The following is a 21,208-nucleotide window of genomic DNA, read 5'->3' on the forward strand; positions in this document are numbered from 1 at the left end:
GGATATAAGCACGAATATAAGCAAACGAAGAACTATCACGTCAGATTGTTGATCATTGTATGACGCCAGACGCTATAACAACGTGAGAAATACCTTCGTAATCGTACTGAGCACTATTATATCTTAAGCATAACGTAAGATTGGGTATTTTACACATCACGTCAAACTGTGACTTGACCATCATGTTAAATCTGTCTACACCAACGCGATTTATACCTTCGTCATCGTAATGGGAACTATTTAAAAACTCTCGTCAAATTGTGTATTATACAAATCATATCAAATTGTGTATCTCGAACGTCATGTCAGATTTTTCTACAACAACTCTTCTACATAACTTTGTCCTCGTATTAAGGACGATCTTAAGCATCACGTCAGATTGTGTATTATACATATCACGCCAAATTGCATATCTTAATCATCACGTCAGAATGTGTATTTCACATATCACGTCAGATTGTGTATTTTACATATCATGTCGATTTTTTCTATAACAACTCGAGACATACCTTCGTCCTCATACTGAAGATTGTGTAGTGCATGTTAACTATAAGGTTAGACTGTGTAGTTTTCGTATCACGTCAAATTGTGTATCTCGACTATCATGTGAAATTTCTCTACAACTCTAAACCATCTCGACAGGTTGTGCATTTTACATATCACGTCAAATTGTGTATCAAATGTTTCTACAACAACTCGAGACATACGTTCGTCCTCGTATTGAGGTCTATGTTAATCATCTTTTCAGACTGTATATTTTACATATCACGCCAAATTATGTATCTCGACCGTGATGGTCAGATATTTTACAACAACCCGAGACATACCTTAATCAGATTGTCTGTTTTACATATTACGTCAAATTGTGTATTTTGACCATCTCGTCAGATTATGTATTTCACATATAACGTCAACTTGTGTATCTTAACCATCTCGTCAGATTATGTATTTCACATATAACGACAAATTGTGCATCTCGATCATCATGTGAAATTTGTCTACAGCTCTTGTACATACCTTCGTCCTCGTATAGAAGACGATCTTAACCATGTCGACAGATTGTGTATTTTACATATCACGTCAAATTGTGTATCTCAACAATTACATCAGATTGTAAAACACCTCGAGTAGAGATATATCTTCGTCCTCATACTGAAGATAATTTTAACCATCACGACAATTTGTGTATCTCGACAATGAAGTCAATTTTCTCTACAGCTCTTGTGCATTCCTTCGTCCTCGTACTGAAGACGAACGTAACCAACTCTTCGGATTATGTATTTTACATATAACGTCAAATTGTGTATCCTATCCATCTCGTCAGTGTTTTACATATAACGTCAAATTGTGCATCTCGTACATCATGTGAAATTTGTCTACAGCTTTTGTACATACCTTCGTCTTCGTATAGAAGACGATTTTAACCATGTCGACAAAGTGTGTATTTTACATATCATGTCAACTTGTGTATCTGGAGCGTTGCGTGAAATGTCTGTACAGCTCTGGTACATACCTTCGTCCTCGTATGGAAGACGAACTTAACCATGTCGACAAAGTGTGTATTTCACATATCACGTCAAATTTTGTATCTTAACCATCTCTTCAGATTATGTATTTTACATGTCACGTCAAATTGTGTATCTCGAGCGTCACATAAAATACCTCTACAGCTGTGGTACATACCTTCGTCTCCGTAGTGAGGTCCCCATTCCTCTTCCCACTCGTCGCTGGCGTCATACATGGGGCCGCGGTGGCCGCTCGCCGTGCTCACTCGCCGGTAATCCAGATTTCGGTAATCCACTTACATGATGCTACACAAATCGCTAATCCACGGATAACCATCACAGATAGATAGATACAAAAACAACACGCATCGGTAGCTCCGTCTCTTTTATAAATCTCCAAGTATGGAAAACAAGAAAGAAAACCAAAAAACTTGGCGCCGGAGCAGAAAAAAGCAGGAAAAACTAAACAAAACACCAACTTGAGACCATCGCTAATAGAAAGTGTAGATCTGTCAACGCAGCGTGTAGTGACAATCAATAATTATCGCGAAATTACTTTAAAATGGCGAAGTCAATTTTATTCTATGTGGTATCGAGTACTTGCACGCTGGTCGGGCAGGCCTTTGCTCGAGATGACTTGACAGACCGCGGCAGTCGATGAGACGAGCGCTGCGATTGGTCGCGCGATGGGAGCGCCTCCCATTGTTGCCGATGAAAGTGGTGCGATCTCCGTGACTTGGGGACAACTCTGATGGCCGCTGCAGGTAGATATCGATCGATTGGTCGGTTTTCACCGAGTTTTCCTTTTTCGCAAGCACAGTGAGAGAGAGATGCTTTTACCAATCTGGGAGACTGATAGCTTATAGGCAAGCCTTGTCGCGTGTCCTGACGTAATAAAGCCCGATCTGCCGGCAGAACTAACGGGGCACTTAAAACGTATACATTGATTAAATTTTCTTTTTATCTCATAATGAAACGCAGTGAATTCGTCTTAGTGAGCATCGGTTTTAAAATAGAGCAAACTTAATTAAAAAAGTAGTAAATTGTTATATGTTTTTTTAGTCATTGTTATTTCGTGCAAAAACAAGATTCTGTGGCAAGTAAATAATGTTTTTTAAATAATGTTTTATCCATGAAGACAATCGAATGTCGATATATTGAGTTGGAAACCGGTTGGATCAATGTGTATTAACTCAAACTATTAACATAAATAATAATATAAAAGACGTTTTAGCTAATTAAGGGACGTATACATAAATGTATGACGAATCAATCTAAAAATAGTGTCCATCAGTGTATGGAAGAAAGATAGTTTGTTTTCTTTAACGACACCACTAGAACACATTGATTTATTAACACTGACTATTGGATGTCAAAGATTTTGTAATTTTGACTCATGGTCTTCAGAGGAAACATGCTACTTTTTTCATTAACAGCAAGGGATCTTTTATATGTATTTTCACACAGACAGGACAGCACGATACACACTATAACATTCGATATGCAATTAGTGGAGCACTCGTTGGGACGAAAACAAAAACCAATCAGAGAATGGGTCCACCGAGAAGGTTCGATCCTGTGACCAAAACAACTCTGGCAAGCGCTCTACCGACTAAGCTATATCGCGCCCTGAAAGAAAGAAAGATATAATTGAAATGGAAAAGTAAAGAAAGAATCAGATATAACTGGAAGTAAAGAAGAAAGAGACATAATAAATAAAAAAAGCATGAAAAGAAAAGTTATGATGTCAGTTGTAATTGAAAGGGAAAAAAGAAAGGATATCTGGTTCAAGTAGTGGAAAAAAAAGAAAAAAACACCCAAAGAATACCTCAAGAAAGTTGTGAGGTTTAACTGCAAAGAAAATGGAAAACCTGGAATAAAAAAAAAAAATGAACGAAGGAAAGAAATAATTAAAGGAAAAAAAAGATGTTGCGATCGCAGTTAATTGGGTGATACAGCACACAGACTGCGACTGTTTCATTGTACGGAGCATTCCCATGACGAATTGACATTTAGAGTACCACTGCACTTGTACCAGTCAAGGGGCGGGTTAAGCTCAGTCGGTTGAGTGCTGGCGTCGCAGGATCGAATCACCTCGGTGGATCCATCTATTGAATAAAAAATGTCTCGTTCCAACCAGTGCACCACAACTGGATAAAGGCTGTGGTATGTGCTTTTTTGTCTGTGGGAAAGTGCATATAAAATTTCCCTTGTTGTATTTCCTCTGATGACTACGTCTCATAATTACCAAATGTTTGACACCCAACAGCCGAATTAATTAATCAATGTGCTTCAGTGGTGTCGTTAAAACCCCCCACCCCAAAACACTTTTTCTGTTGTACCAGTGACTCTCTGTAAGACCACACATTTGAAGGTTTTAGTCAGCGTACGTGTGTCCTATAACACCAAAATCATACAGGAATGAAGACGATACTGAACTTTTCCACATGCAGTGCAAAAAAAGAAAAGAAAAAAAAAAGGGATATTAATTTAGAGAAAACCCAGTATATAATGTTCAATCATTGCTCATTAGATGTTAAATATATAATACTTATGAAACTCTTAGTAATGAGAGAAGAACCACATAGACTACTCTTTCCGTTTGCAGTAAGGCATCTTTTAAATGCACTTTCTAACATGACTTTGATATAATTGATATGAGAGGCAGTCACAAAGTTTGTGGAGCTAGATACCAAAGTTTGATACATCATGATGTATGTTTGAGTCTTTCTGAAAGCCTGTTCTTTCATACAACTGTCCTATCATACTACTATCAACAAAACGTCTCTTCCTGTTTGTATATTTACATATTATTACTTAAAAGTAAGGTATCTCCTGAAACTGTGAATTTGACCAGATTGGAACAAACAGTCATCATCAAGGTTCTCACCAAGGAAGGTGAAAACGCTACCGATATTCACAAGTGTATGGTTGGAAATCATTATCGGTTCTGGAATTTAGTTCCTTCCTACGTGGAAGCCGGTTTCAAGGTGATAAGTTTAAAGGCTGCAAAAATGGTGGTTGATGGGCCAGCTATAAGAGTTCTATTTCGCTAGCGTCAGTAGCTTGAAGCCTATTTGGGCCAGATGTACCGAGGTCAAGAATGCTTCTATTAACGTTCGATCTGTCATCGCTCTCAGTGTCCAGTTCTACGAACATTTTGACTGCCTTTCATACCTGTCACAAAGTTGTGACTGAAACGGGAATAGGCGAACGCCCGTACGACCCATCGTACTTCAGGCAATCTTTTTAACCACTGAGCGTCATACAGAGGGGAGTGGGGTGTAACACCAGACCCGTAACTAGCAGGGATAGGGTGGCTAAGATGGCATTAGTTTCTCAGCATCAAATGTAAACTAGTGGCAAAGGTGTCATTATTTTCTAAGCATCAAATGTAATTAGCATGCAGTGTTAATAGTTACAGTGTAAATTGTTAGAAACAGACTTATTAGCTGGAACATTTTGAAATGACAGCAATAAAAGGATTATCATTTATTGAAGTCTGAAGACTGTTGAAGTCTTGAGTTTGGACTTTTCAGTTTTTGACTTTTGATTTCTTTTATAAGTCAAAACCTATGTCAATGAAAGTGGCTGTTTATTGGGAAAAAAACCCACCCATTGTTGAATAGCGGAATATGCACAGGTGCTTTAAAACAATGTCTACTGAATTACAACACCCGCCCTTCACAGTCATTGGACAATAGTTGAGACAGGGGGGATTAAAAAAACCGAGTGGACAAGGTCGATCGACCCCACGACCCATTGCACCTCATGCGATACCCTTACAACTGCATTACACCCCTGCCCAATGAAGTATGTTTTGGTTAACGTTTATACTATTTATTATGTATGTTCCTCTAACGCCGTTGTGGAACGGCCTGAGTGTAATAAAGTTCTGTTCTGTTCTGTTAACGACACCACTAAAGCACATTGATCCCCCCCCCCCCCCCCCCCCCCGATGAATGTACTAACAAAAGTCAAAACATCAGACCTTGGCATGAAATAAAAACTGATGGGAGTCATTAACTGCTTCCCATACCTAGATTATTGGAAGCCATTCAAGATATTACCATATTGATACCATAATTATTTGATTGGATTGGATAACATATTAATGTGCCTATAGCCAATTAAGGTTCGAGCACGGCTCTCTCGTGCACAATCTCTTGACTTCGCCAGTCACTGGGTCCTGCACAGAAGGGCTGTGTGGGGAGCGGGGGGTGGTAGAGTTGAAAATGGGCAGAATTTTTAAAATAGTAATTAGTGAAAAAGTTAATAGAATTTAAGATACCATATAAATTCATATATTAAGCTAAGGGGAGCTAAAATAACTCTCCTGAACTAGTTTTAGGGAAATGATGGGGAGCGAGAGTGACAGCTCCCCTTTAACGACGCCGTCTGTAACAGGAACTTTGAAATGCCCGTCGTGAACTTAAGGAATCGACGAGAGCCAGTGTTAAGCGAGGTACAGCAGTCGCTTCCTGGTGCTTGTTATCTGGAGCTGTTTGCACAATCAGTGCTGCTGTTACTGCTATCCAGTGCTATAAACAGATGAGAGGAGCATTGTCACCGAGTGAATCAATAAGGATATACTAATTAGTTTCCACATTGACACATGGACTAGTCACTTAGTCAGCGGTGTGGGCACTCTTTAGCACTGCTAATCCAGAACAAGATAAAAACGTAAAATGGCGGCTGCTTGATGGTTAAAGGTGCGTTGTCAAGCAGTGACTTGTAGTAACGATTTCTAAAAAACTATCGAGGGATTGCTGTCTGTCAAGAGTTTAAATCGTAACAAGCTGAAGTCTCAGTACCATAAGATGAAGGTTTGAATGGGGCACTGCTAATCCAGACCAAGATAAAAAAAATAAAAAATAAAAAATAATAATATTAAATAAATAAATAAAATGGAAGTGAGGAAGTGACTTGTAGTAACAATTTTAAAAATACTATCGAGAAATTGTTGTCAGAGTTTAAGTCGTAACAATCTGAACAGTCTCCGTGCCATAAGACGAAGGTTGGAAAGGGACGCTGCTATTCCAAAACAAGATAATAACATAAAATGGCGGCTGCGTAATGGTCAGCTAGTGACTTGTAGTAACAATTTTTAAAATACTATCGAGGGATTGTTGTCAAGAGTTTAAGTGGTAACAATCTGAGGAGTCTTGGTGCTTTAGGATGAAGAACAAGAAAATGGCTTTGAGGTCAAATGTTTCCCGCTTGAAATTAATAACCATTTCTAGAATACTATCAAATGTTTGAATGAAAAAACAACGACACATATAGGGCCGAATTTACGAAGCCTGGGTTGTTGGTGTTTTTGTTTGTTTTTTTGTTGTTGTTTTTTATTTTGTTTTTTTAACGCAGGTGTTTAAGCATTGTAAATGTTTGTAGTTACACGCGTACAAGTCATAAACAGGTTTTGTAAATTCGGCCTATTTTGTATTGCATAAAGAACAAAAGAACTGGTCAAACGTTTTGTACATTTTTGTCTTTCACAAGCAGTTGTACGTTTTAAAAAAAGCAACGAGACTTACGCTACAATCAAAGTAATTGTACTAAGGCAAACACACGAACATATTCAAGCTATACTACTGGTTGTGTTTTCTATAAAAGAGCATTTGCGGATCCAGAGGGGGCAATAGGGGTCCCGCAACCTCTTATCCGCCCGTTTAGGATACCCATTTCACTATTTTTTTAATGTTTAATTTCATCACTCACAATATAGGCCACTGCACTGTCCTGAAAACGCATGTCTGAGCATCTTTAGTTCAAAACTCTCCAGGGATCATGCTCCAGAACTCTCTACAGATATCATTTCCTTTTGGGAGCTCGGATCATTTGCCGTCGCCAAATTGAATCTAGCTCCGTTTTATTACCCCCCCCCCCCCCCCCCTCCCACCCCCCTTTACAAAATTCCGGATCAACCCCTGAGGAGGCGAGAAGTGTGTTTTAACATACGATTCATGTTGAGGCGAGGGGAGGGCGCGCGGCTGTTAAATACTCTTGAGTCGGCCTTCGAATTATAGTTAGCTTATTTCAAGTTGTCATGGAATCAAAACGACTGGACTATAACACTGATTGTAAGCCAATCGTAGGTCGTTATTATGTTGATTGAGTATTCTCCGTGCTGGATGCGCAGATAGCCGAGAGTTTAAAACTGTGGAATGATTTCGGCAAAGCAAGCCAACTAAACGTCTATTCCATGCTGGAACACCGGTTCTTACCGATTTCGGAGATAAGCATGGTTCAGTTCAGGTAATATTCGGATTGTTGGTTAATTACGGTTATTATACAACGCTACAGACCGGTTTTTGTTAAAAAAAAAAAAAAATCAATGTGCGACAATGAACATCAACAAACAAACAAAACAAAACAAACAAGTAAAAAAAGAAGAAACAAACAAACAAAACAAAAGAGAAACAACAACATAATAATAAAAAAACCAAACAAAACACCAAACAACGTTCATTTCATTTCAACTTATTTTCGTGCTTATATCCAATTAAGGTTCAAGTACGTTGTCCTGGGCACACACCTCAGCTATCTGGGCTGTCTGTCCAGGACATTGAGTTAGTTAATAGTGGTTACAAACAACATTAACGTTAGTTACTAGGTTTTGTCAGTTTTGCCATAAGTCAAGGATTTAGAATCCACCCACCGATGGGGATCGATCGATCGTGTATCAGGCGAGCACTTTACCAATGGTCTACATCCCGTCCCTAATATAAGTTGAAGTGAATGAATGAATCTGTGAGCAAATCTGGCCATCGTGTAGCAATGGTTAGACCAAAGAATTTAATGTGTTCAGTTCGTTTGTCAGATCCGGTCTCAGCTCAGAGTATTTTGTGCTTCAGATTAATCGTGATAGTGGTGCACTTTATATTTTTTCTTCCTCCCTTTTAATATCGTCCACGGTTAAACATTTATTTTTTATACACCCGTGTTAGGGATGACCCGCTGTTATGTAGATCAATATCGTCTTCAATATATTATGTATTCTGAGTCTTGTGATTGGCCATTCTGGGGTCGTGACCAAATTGTACTAAGTAACCATAAACATGACGTCATTTTAGTACGTGGCATGCTATGTTAATACATTTTCATTCATGCTTAGAGATATCAATTATCGCATTCATTAACAAATTCATGCATATGCTACGTCCAATAAACAATCCAATAAATAGCTGTTTTTATGTTAATTTATCACAGCTGTTAGCCTTAAATGAGTTTCATGATCTTCGTAATTACCGTATAATGTATACAACAGCAGGGGTCGAAATTGGCTAAAATTCCTAGCATATATTTAGACAGGTTAGCTACAAATTGTATCGGCCCGAAACAAAACATTATAGACTCAAACTAATGTGTGAATATAAACTTTAAATTAACTGCCGGCCAAAAATTCTCCCCGCCCGTCGTTACGGTGACCGACAAAAAGCTATCGGGATTGCAATATTTCGAACCCTGCATAATAATTGCAGTGATTAACAGTATGCTATTTTTTTTTAAAAACACATTTATCTACAACGTGTACGCATATACAAATACGTATATAGGCAGGAATTCAAGGTTGCGTTCAAGAGTGCTAAAACGATCCGTTAACTTGGTTTATACATTTTACATTCACCAAATTAACCCCAGGACAGATTAATTTATGCGATATGACATTATATGTCGCAGCAGGGTGCATCTATTCACTTACACACGTGTATATTAACTTCTGTTTGCTCAACGTTACCATTTATTAAGCAGACAAAATGTTGAACTTTAATTCGTCATTAGCCTGAAGCGGTGGAGTTCTGAGACGAGATAACGGCACTATCCCTGGAGACGCCGTCCGGAAATTAATGCAGTTATTTGTCCGCTATTGACGTTCAGTTTAAATGTTATATGTTAAAGGTTTCGCTTCAAATTTCATCAGCCTGTTCGAAATGCTATAGCCTTAATAATGCGATGACGCGATAAACAGAAAGTCTAAAAACAATGTTTTTTATTTTAAACATTTTATGATGACATTGCCGGTGTTGTTTTCCAATTTGTTATTTTTTATGGAATGGGATCATTAATGAAGTGCAGAGTGGTTTGTTATATATTTTTTTACATTCTGTGTTAACCTGTCAGTACTGTCTAGAACTTGCGATAAAATGGGTCATTACTGAAGTGATGAGCAGGAATTATAATACTAAAATACGCTCTAGTATGTCATACTAATCCGGCAGTATTAACTGTCGCACGTTTGCAAAGTGCGCGAAAAAGAAATCATTAATATAACTTTCCATTTCATATTGACTTAAAAAGACAGCACATACCATGACCTTTGATATTTCAGTCGTGGAGCACTGGACAGCTAGAACCATTGAAATAGTTAGACTTTATGATCTACCACATGAACTATGTAACGCTGGCTGTCCGTAAAGGTTACCTTAATGAAAATCAATTTCCAATGAAAATAACGTAAATATTTTTTCGTATAGAACCACTAGTGTATCAATTCACAATCGCGATATAGATATTAATAACCGGACACATCAGTTTTAGTTTTAAAAATTTGAATAAAAAAAACAACAACCTAAAAACCGAAGCAAAACGCACAAAGGTAGATACAATTTCACTTTCGCATTTTTACTTACAATTAATTTGGAAGCTGTTGCTATTATAACAATATTTGACCTATGAGCCTAAAATTGAGATATGGTATATCTGTTATGATATAAGATATCAAACTACATTGGTGCCAAATGTGATGGTGTTACTAATGGAAGCGACTTCACGACTGTGATTTACTAAATATCGTATTAAAATGTTATATTAGAAGTGCTATAAGATAAATAGAATTCTCTACTGTTGTTGTTGTTTGTTTGTTTTTTTTTTGTTTTTTTTTTTTTTGGGGGGGGGTTCAATACATAAAATATCAATCTCGTCTGATAAATCGGTATTTGTTTCAGCAGAGCTTCAACAAATAGCGAATAAAATGAGACTATTGATATTTCCATATTAAAAAACCCACTCGTGACGAATCCTCCATTTATTAAATTCCTGGCAGATATCTCACGTCTAGGAGATTATAATTCAAAGTGGGACATGTGGAATCGTTGCCTCAATTCAATTAGCTGTGAGGTCTTGTTTGGTTACTCGAAGAATGCTCCCAGTTTATCCAGCGATACTGTGCACGTTTTTCTTTTATTAGAAACATGCCTGTTAAATTCAAGCTAAGGACTAGTAAACTGCCCATGAATGTTGAGTTGATCTATACTCATAACTAATCAAGAGGAGCGTGATTCCCCTGGAGGGGGCATCAAATTGCCTCGATAAGACCTCGCGGGGTCACTGCTTCCAAGCGGGAACGTGTCGATTCGGGACCAGCTGTCAATTATCGCGCTGCCTGACCATTCACGCGGTGCCACACTCTCTTAAGTAAGAAAAAGCAAAGAAGAAAAAAACGGTTTATCAATTCTTCGACTAAATGCCGATATGATCAGAATTATCAGCGCTCCTGTTGTCTAAACTGGGATCTGTCCAATCTGCGAGTCTGTCCGCTGGAGTGAAGTTAACCACAAGACAAGAGAGAGACGTAGAACAAGTCGAGTGAAGTCGGCTAATTATTTAAACGTGCTCGGTTTTCTGGGTGCAGTTCCAGAACTGAGAGGTGATCTTAGTGGGGGGAGAGTGGAGGGGGTGGTTGGTGACATATTTTTTGTATATACCCATAACCAAAAAATATTTTTTATTTAAGTCATGAATGAATAGAGGAACAGATGCGGCAGACGTGACAGGCATAAAACCATTATTGCTTTCACTTCCCAGGCCCGTAGGACCGATGTTTGAAGTCAGGGGCACATTCTATAGTCGGGAGGGGTAGGGGACCACAAAACAAATTCGTATTTACCTTCTATATATCCTCGGGCAGCAGCTCAGTAAATCCTGAAATAAAACTGGCGTAACATTAACATTTCAACATTAAAATTACGTAATACATGCTTGAAAACAGGTTACTTTACGTTGCTAAGTAAACGTCATGTGCAAGCGTTTGTGACATCATAAAGCTGTGACGCTTAGCCGTGTATATTGTAAGCATAACCAGAAGAGAATCAAGCGGGAGGATTCCACCAAATAACGGAGTACAGTGCCCTGAAAAAGCTAGTGTTTATTAAAAGGTAATGGTCAGATTTTCAATGTTTTAGTAATGCGAGTTCTTTTAAACAGAGGAATATAGTAAATTTATTTATTGTAACTGTTAGTAGGGGAAATGTAGGCCTAATATCTAGGTCGGCATGTTGTTACACGGGAAGACTATCAATATTATAATGCCTTTTAATGTACTTTTGTGGGCGCCTTTTTTAAACCGTTAAATCCACTCCCTAGTCAACTTCACCCGGCGCAGTTAATTAAGAACGGTATTAGAAGCATGATTGTGGAAATTAAACAGTGGTCAAAATACTGCCGACCAGGCCGGTTTTGTTCACTATGAGGCGGTCCGTACTCTGGAATTCGGGAATCCGGGAAGGACAGCACTCGCTAACAGGGCCCATATTTTCGCAGATATCTTATTGAAACCATCGTAGGTTATGTCACAAATTTAGTTTTGTTTAACAAGACTAATAGTGCAGATTGGATGTAATTGGATGTAGCATATACTCTTAGAGATGAAACCCGCTAAATGTGTTTCAGTTATAGCAAGGGATCTTTTCTATGCCTCGCCCCACAGACTGGATACCACGGTATGCCAGAACCGGCATCGGTGGTGTCGTGGTTAAGCCATCGAACATAAGGCTGGTAGGTACAGGGTTCGCAGCCCGGTACCGACTCCCACCCAGAGCGAGCGAGGCATCCTCTTCTCTCTCACACTAACCACTAATAACTAATAACTAACGCACTGTCCTGGACAGACAGCCCGATCGATCCCCGTCGGTGGGCCCATTGGGCTATTTCTCGTTCCTGGGCACCATGACTGGTATATCAAAGGCCGTGGTATGTACTACCCTGTCTGTGGGATGGTGCATATAAAAGATCAATTGCTGTTAATCGAAAAGAGTAGCCCATGAAGTGGCGACAGCGGGTTTCTCTCTCAATATCTGTGTGGTCCTTAACCATATGTCTGACGCCATATAACCGTAAATAAAATGTGTTGAGTGCGTCGTTAAATAAAACATTTCTCTTCTTTTTTTTTTGGGGGGGGGGGGCGGGGACAGACAGCCCAGATAGCTGAGGTGTGTGCCCAGGACAGCGTGCTTGAACCTTAATTGGATATAAGCAAGAAAAAATGTGAAATAAATTATACATGCATCATCTCCCAGACAGGATACCACGGCCTTTGATATGCCAGTCGTGGTGTTGTGGCTAAATTCCACTATTATTCACATTTAGCTATTTTGAGAAACTCCAGCTTAACATCCTACAGAGCATTCAGGCTCTACCATTTGTATATACCGATCCTGTAGCAATATTTTAAACATGACTCACGGCCTTATGAATTACGGAGATAAACAGTCCCTGCATAAATAGGAATTAATATTGAATAATGTCCACGCCATTAAAATGTTACCTCACTTGAACACGTGCAAATCCACGGTGGTGTCGTTTGTCACTAACAATTCGTCATAATTATTTACACCTTAAAGTAAATTAGCTGTGTATTGCCAGTGCACCAACTGGAATAATGGGTGCATATTAATAGCGTGTTGTTCAATAATTCACCTGAATATGACTGGTTCGGAGTCATTAGCGAAACCGCTGAGAGTTAAAAGGTTTGCTCAGTGGGTTTGCCGCTCCCAGACATGACCAATCGTACTGAAAGCTATTATATATAATTCCATTATTACACTGTATATCTGCTAATGAATAAAAGAAACGAACAAGAAAGAAAGAAAGAACTAAACAATGAACGAACGAATGAATGAACGAACGCATCAATCAATCAATCAATCAATTAAGCAAGCAAGAAAGCAATCAACCAATCAATCAATGAAACAAAATAATGAAAGAACGAACGAAAGATGGAAGGAAAGATGTAAGAAGACAAAACAAATCAAAGAAAGAATCAGACAAACGAAATAATGAATGAAACAAAGAAAGAACCAAAGAATGAAAGAAAGAAGTAAAGAAGGAAGAAGAAGAAAGAAAGGAACGAAATAATGAGATCGTGAAGACTAGTGACTAATTTACAAAGCTCGCTTTAGCTCTCTGTGGCCTCGGTCGTGTCGTGGGCCGTAGGACAAAAGGCTGGTAGGTACCGGGTTCGCAATTTTTAAAGACTTGCCCTTACCATAAAGTTAGTTTTATTTAACGAAACCACTAGAGCACAGTGATTGCTTAATCGTCGGCTATTGGATGTTAAACATTTGGTAACTATGACAGTTCGCAACCCGGTACCAGCTCCCACTCAGAGCGAGTTTTAACAACTCAACGGGTAGGTGTAAGACCACTACACTCTCTTCTTTCTCACTAACCACTAACCACCAATAACTAACCTACTGTCCTGAACAGACAGCCCAGATAGCTGAGGTATGTGCCCAGGACAGCGTGCTTGAACCTTAATTGGATATAAGCACGAAAATAAGTTGAAATGAAATGAAAACCAATTAACGCCAGACTAAGCAAAAACAAATGAATTGACTATTTGATCAACGACACCTTAAGAGCATTGTTATGACAATTGTAACACGCAGTTTAATAGGTAAACGAGACCGCTATGAGCCAATTTTTAAAGACTTGCCCTTACCATAAAGTTAGTTTTATTTAACGACACCACTAGAGCACAGTGATTGCTTAATCGTCGGCTATTGGATGTTAAACATTTGGTAACTATGACAGTCTTCAGGGAAAACTCGTTACATTTTTTCTGAGTGACTGATAACACTTTTATTTCACTGATATTTTAAAATATTTCACTAAATGTTATATAATAATGTGTAATATTAGTCGTTAAAAAGGCTGTGCTACTCGAGAGAACACTTTATAATGACAGCAAATTCAGGGCAGTCTCTTTAAAAGGACATACCCTAGTTTTTAAACACTACAGCATATTTCCACTATTAGAGCTGTTTATGATCACTAAAATCAAACATTACTTATATTTCATTCTTTATCCATTTTCAAAGAACCGAAGTGTTTCTGGTCATCCTGGTGTTTCTAATACCAGTTAATGCATATTTCATATTTTTAAAAACGCACGTGCGTCTGAGAAGTAGCGGTTTATTGATTCGAGTTCTAGTCTATTTTTAAGGATATTTCCCGTTTTAACGTCACAGACTCTTCTTTCACTCTATTGTAACTTTATCCAAATGAGTTACAGGTTTGTAAATTAACTAAACTTAGTGTCCATTTTTAAATGGGTTAAAACTAGGGCCTGCGCCTTTAATGATTTATCTTCGTATTCCCCTCCACTACCAGTTTGTAATATGCTCTAGTGGTGTCGATACACAAAACATACTTTAACTTTCATTTTACCAGTTTGCTGTGCAAGTAAAATACCAACCAACCCTCAATAAAATGACGGGTCAGATTGTATATAAAATCAGCATATTTCTAACAGGATTACCGTACCTGAAACGACAAATGATATACACCAAGCAATAGAAGTACTAGCCAGTACTGTTTTTATGCCTAGATAGGGTCTTCTTGTTTTGGTTTCCTGCAAATGACGTCACGGCGATGTAATCTTCGCCGGACTTACACGTGATAGTTGGGTGTAATGTGGCGTGTAGAGCTGGGATAAAGAGATAGCTTTTTATTGCTTCCAGTGTAAATGTTTTCTCACGGAGAGTGGCGGGGAGTCAACAATACACCGAGCGGTCTTAATCAATAACGCAGGCCATTCTCAGACCATTCCTACAAAAGCTGATTGGGACGGATTTGTTTGGGATCGCCACAACACCATTCGGCTAAGTGGCATCACCAGATATTGTGGCGCATTCAGATAGACAATGTTTTCTCTTTTTTTACTTTTTTGTTGTTGTTATTATTAATTAATTTTTGTATGACCAACTAGCTGGTATAAAATGTTAGATGGATAAAAACGCTGGTTTAAACTAGTTTCGTATTCTAGTGCAGAGAAGTCAAGACGAAGAAGTAATTGGATTATCAGAAAATATTTTTGTTTAACGGCACCACTAGAACGCATTGGTTTATTAATCATCAGCTATTGGGTGGCACACATTTGGTAATTTTCACTTATAGTTTTAGAGAGAAAAACCCGCTATATCTTTTATATGCACCATCCAACAGACAGGATAGCACATACCACGCCCTTTGATATAACAGCCGTTATGCATTGGCTGAAATAAGAACTAACCCAATGGACTCACTGCGCATCAAGCGAACGCTTTACCACTGGGTGGAAGACCATGCCCAATGCTTGTAAAGGTTTTAAAGCGACTGAACCTAGTTTTGTTTTACTATTAGAGTGGTTTTGGATAATTGAAATCAGACGTTATTTAGATTTTACTTTTCAGAATATTTATTTCCGTACATCTGAAGTGTTTATGGTTCTTCTGGTGTTTCTAATAAGACGAAATGCATTTTTCATTATTCTAAAACCGCGCGAGAAATATCGGTTATGGAGACGAGCTCTAGTCTATTTTAGAGAGTATTTGTCCGTTTTAACGTCACAGTGTGTTGGTCACTCTATTGTAACTTTATCAAGATGTGTCACAGGTTTGTAGATTAAGGAAACCCTAGTGTCCATCTCCACGGGTTGAAACTAGAGTTTGCGACTTTAAAGTCTAGACTCAAATATAGAGGCTTTTGTACACGTGCCTTAGAAGCATCTTAAAACGGCTTCTTCAAACTGTCCCTTTAACTAGACATTAACACGGTGCAGCCCGCCAGTTCCTCCTCCACTCCAAACATTTTACAAAAGTTTACAACTGACCTTTAGGCTCACAGGATTCAAGTTCTTTATTTGCCTTAAGTTAAACAAACTTATCAGCATAAATACATACATATATAATTACGGTATATATACAAATATACAAATACAGGTGGAGAGTGATTTAAGAATTAATGGTAAAATTAACATAGTATACTAGTAATAGTGGTGGGATGTACATATATATGTGCTCTATAAACATTATCGTGGTATAGTGATAATTCTAATTCTAAATATATAGGTATATATTGATGTATACCAGATGAAATATGATTAATATACTTGCTAATGAAACGGCAAGTTTGTGGATGTCATATTTAAAGTAAGCTTCAGTAAATCGTCTCTAACTTTATTTGCCAAAACTAAATATTTCCCCAGGTTATTGATGTCTTTATTGTTTTCAGTTGTTAATAGTTCAATGAGCCTAAATACGCTTGGACGTCTGTGGTAACATTGTTTTATATACTTATTCCTCAAATCATTCAAAGCTGGGCAAATAAGGATAAAATGGTATTCGTCTTCTATATCATTATAGTTACAAATAGTGCATTTTCTTTCGGCCCTGTCAATTTTCCTATACCTTCCGGTTTCTATATTTAATTTGTGTGCACTAATTCGGATCTTTGATATTTCTTTTAAGTGATTTAATGGTATGGGTTGTTTAAGATATGTTTGTAGCTTGAATTCAAGTAACAAAAATTTATATAAGGTACCTTTCGGTGAAGTCGTTATTCGACTAAAACAATGTTGTTTAAAATTATCGTAAATTCTTTCCTTAATTATATTATATTCTCTGTTACCAACATTTGGTATGTTCCATATATAGTTTAGTCCAAGCCTATTTAGTTCTTGTTTGACTTGTGTTACCCAGTTACCCTTTAATCGTTCCATTTCCTCATATATAGCTAAAAGGATACAATTTTCAGTATTTCGTATTTTAATCCAATATTTAAAAATTCTTAATTTTCTCATAATATACAGAGGAAAACGCCCTAACTCACTATATATAAATTCATTACAGGCCCCTTGTTGTACTCCAAGTAGTTTTTTACAGAATTTTGTATGAATATTTTCAACATCCCTTGCACAGTGGAATCCCCAGACCTCTGACCCATAACTAAGAATACTGTTAACATAGGTGTCAAAAAACAGATAGCATTGTTTCAATATTAAAATAATGTCTTTTGCATACGTTTAATAATGAAAACAAGGCTTTTCTTCCCTGATCAGCGAATCGTTTTTGAGTTCGATTAAATTTACCGTTATAACAGAATAATAAGCCAAGATAAATGAATTCATTTACAACCTCTAACTGCTCACCTTTGTATAACCACTTTTCGTTGTCTCGAATGATCCCCCCATTTCTAAAAATGACAACCTTAGTCTTAGTTGTATTTACAGTTAGGTCCCATTTGGTAGTATATTTTGATAGTGAATTGAGCATTGACTGAAGGCCTTCTGGTGTTTCAGCTAGGAGAACCATATCATCGGCATACATAAGTAGGAATATATTTAATGATTGGATGTCGATATAGGGGCAATTATCTGATAAGAAATGCATTTCGCAGTCATTTACAAACATGGAAAATAATATCGGTGATAATACTTCACCTTGGAAAAGTCCGTTTCTACAACTGAAAAAGTTGGATAGCATACTGTTATATTTGACGCAGCATTTCACATTATCATACAGTGACCGGATAACATTAAGCATTTTACCATCGATACCAAGTTGAATCATTTTGTACCATAGTTTTTGTCTATTGACATACTCAAATGCTTTACTATAGTCCACGAAGCAGCAATACAGTCGCTTTTTATTCTTCAATATTCGTTCAATTAAAGATTGAAGAATGAAAGCGGCGTCAATCGTTGAGAACTGTTTTCTAAAACCAAATTGAGCGTCACTTATGACATTATTCATTTTATCAAGAACTAATAATCGTTCATTTAGGATGGCAGTAAATAATTTCCCTAAGCAACTGACTAAAGTTATGCCTCTGTAATTATCAGGGTCGTTTGTATTGCCTTTTTTAAAAATAGGAACAATGCATCCCAATGACCAACTGTGTGGAAATGTACCCGAATCAAAGACAGCGTTAAATAATATCAATAAACATGGCATCAAAACATTTATACAATTTATAAAATATTCGTTTAATACCTTGTCAAGCCCACTGGATTTGTTCGTCTTTAACTTATGTACAGCATTAAGAATTTCCTTCTCTGTAATTTTAGAGTCAAGCTCGCGGTTCGGTGCGTCACTAACTTGCTGGTCGTATTTACGTAAAAAATCTTGTGTCTCGTCGTCTAATTTAGGCACGTTTTCAGCCAATTTGCTAAAATGGTTATAGAATTCATCATTTGTTAGTTCTGAATTTACGTTTTTCTTCCTTTTTTCGAAATGTACATAAAACTGCTTTGGGTTATATTTGCGGAAATCTTGGCTATTACCACTAGTTGAACATATATTCAATAGCGTTTCAATATTTTCGGTTACTTTGGAAGCAATGACAGCATTGTTTTCGTCGATCCACTTCACGGTAGTGTGTGTTCGAATCTCATCTGGCTCATCTGAACATACTATATTATAACTGTGACATGATTATGTTTTAACTCAACCTAGTTATTTTATTTTGAGCTGGGTACGACCATACTAAGACTGAATGCTGTTGTTTTGGAAAGCAAAGACGAAATCGTTTATATGCGAAATAATCGAGTCCATCAGAAGTTGTTTCTGATTGGTTTGTTATTTGTGTCTTTACTTTCAATTTGTCTTGTTTCGCAAATACCGTGCACCCTTGAAAGACAATATATTGGTGGGGCAATCGATCTTTATTTTAGAACAAACAATGGATATTGAGTACATTTATTACTGGTGTAGAATTTTTTATATATTGTTTTATATCATGCGCCTTTTTCAAAAAGTAAGCCATGTTTCAAAACAAAACATAATAGACTGCTTTCTTGATTCTGGATTGCAGACCTCATCTGCCATTCAACTTCAAAACGACGGACTTTTGGAGAGTTTTTTTATCGCCCGATATAAAAGCCAATTTTTTTTACAAGATGCGTATTTGCAAAGACCTAATTCATAAATATAAAGCAGAAAACCTTGTAACAGTTCGATCGATCCCCGTCGGTAGGCCCAATGGGCTATTTCTCGTCCAGCCAGTGCACCATGACTGGCATATCAAAGGCCGTGGTATGTGTTATCCTGTCTGTTGGATGGTGTATATAAAAGATCCCTTGCTACTAATGCAAAAAATGTAGCGGGTTTCCTCTCTAAGACTATATGCAGGAATCTAGCTCAATCGGTAGAGCGCTCGTCCGAGATGCTTGCGTCGTAAGATCGAATCGACTTAGTGTAGGCCTACTCATTTGCTGCGTCCCAACCAATGCACCACGACTGGTATATCAAAAGCCGTGGTATGTGCTATCCTGTCTGTTGGATGGTGTATATAAAAGATCCCTTGGTACTGTCACAGTGCTAAACTTCAGCTTATAACAATACGGTTTATATCTTTATTTTTACAGGTGCATTAATTAGAATGAGTTAATTGGTAATCTGACGTCTGCCATGGTATCCACTTAGAGACATGCCAGTCAAACCAATTAGTGTCAAGCACTAATTAAACATGTAACGAGCAATATAATACAATGCAATTTAATTGTTGCCACGGGTATTGCAGGCGTCTGAACGAGTACACCTTGACAACTGTATATTACATAGATACGTGTTTAGTATGCGTCTTATAAATAAGGATAATGTACCCATGAAAGACAGACTTAGGGAACCTGCTCCGGAGTTAGTCACTGGCGAAGTCAGAGGCTAAATCCGTAGTGGGCGTGCCTGAACCTCTGTGGATAGGGGCACGTAAATACAGTTGCCCGTTGCCCCCCGACTTAGGGAGAACAGATACTGTTCACATGCCTTGAAGTTCTCTCACAAAGCACAAACTCTACTGTAAGATCCGAGAGACAGTTTTGTGACATAAGCAATGTCAACTCTATCGGGAGACCTGTGTGTCATCCACCTAAGAGCTCCGACTTGTATATTATCTTTATCACCATGTTGTTAACTTATTAATTTTCAATGAATCACGTTTCATGTTTGGAAAGTACAATACAAGAAACTGCATCACCAACTTGAGACTTCTGTTACTTCATTTAACATTCATAAGAAAAATTTACGCTGTGTTACTATTAATGAAAAAATTTAGCGGGTTTCCTCTCTAATACCAAATGTTTGAAATCCAATAGCCGATGATTAATAAATCAATGTGCTCTAGTGGTGTCGTTAAACAAAACAAACTTTAATTTTGTAACTACGGAGTTTAGCGTTTAAAATGGCCGACACTAGTTCTCTACGAACACTTCATTTCTGTTTGACATGACGTGTATTTTGAGTTATCACAAATAACAGGTATATCAGAAACACTTTGGATTTAGAAAGAAAAAAACATTTATAATTTAAGTAAGAAGTTGCAAGTAATGAGTAATTTAACAGTAACTAAATACCAAAATAACCCAAAGAGTGGCAATATCTATGCATAAAACAGATATAAAATCAATACATGTAATAAATATGCTTAGCACACCAAAATTCCAGGTTATTGAAATTCCTCCATCGTTCTTGAAGCAAACGTTCTGTCACTGCGCAATATCCGGCGTCGCAAAACAGGACCAACTTTTTATTGGTCTTATCAAACCAAGCCGGTTCAACAGCCGCTGTATATAAAATAAAAAAATAAAAAGAAAGAAAGAAATGAATGGAAAAAAAAAGAAAAAAAGAAAGAAAGCAAGAAAGAAAGAGAAAAGGAAAAAACAAGAT

General features: G+C 37.5%; 1 protein-coding gene and 1 long non-coding RNA gene across 2 annotated transcripts in view; one reads left to right on the plus strand and one right to left on the minus strand.

The window, feature by feature from the left end:
• LOC121383490 (voltage-dependent calcium channel type A subunit alpha-1-like) overlaps window positions 1–2,281 on the minus strand; it is a 176,526-nt gene extending 174,245 nt beyond the window's left edge. The window contains exon 1 of the mRNA XM_041513563.1: window positions 1,684–2,281. Coding sequence (XP_041369497.1) covers window positions 1,684–1,741 — 58 coding nt within the window. The 5' untranslated portion in view covers window positions 1,742–2,281. The remainder of the gene's footprint in view (window positions 1–1,683) is intronic.
• A 9,247-nt stretch (window positions 2,282–11,528) lies between these two features.
• Window positions 11,529–21,208, plus strand: part of LOC121384136 — a 33,447-nt gene continuing 23,767 nt past the window's right edge. The window contains exon 1 of the long non-coding RNA XR_005959343.1: window positions 11,529–11,662. This is a non-coding gene — a long non-coding RNA (uncharacterized LOC121384136). The remainder of the gene's footprint in view (window positions 11,663–21,208) is intronic.

This window comes from Gigantopelta aegis, chromosome 10 (assembly GCF_016097555.1).
Source record: "Gigantopelta aegis isolate Gae_Host chromosome 10, Gae_host_genome, whole genome shotgun sequence".
NCBI lineage: Eukaryota > Metazoa > Mollusca > Gastropoda > Neomphalida > Peltospiridae > Gigantopelta > Gigantopelta aegis.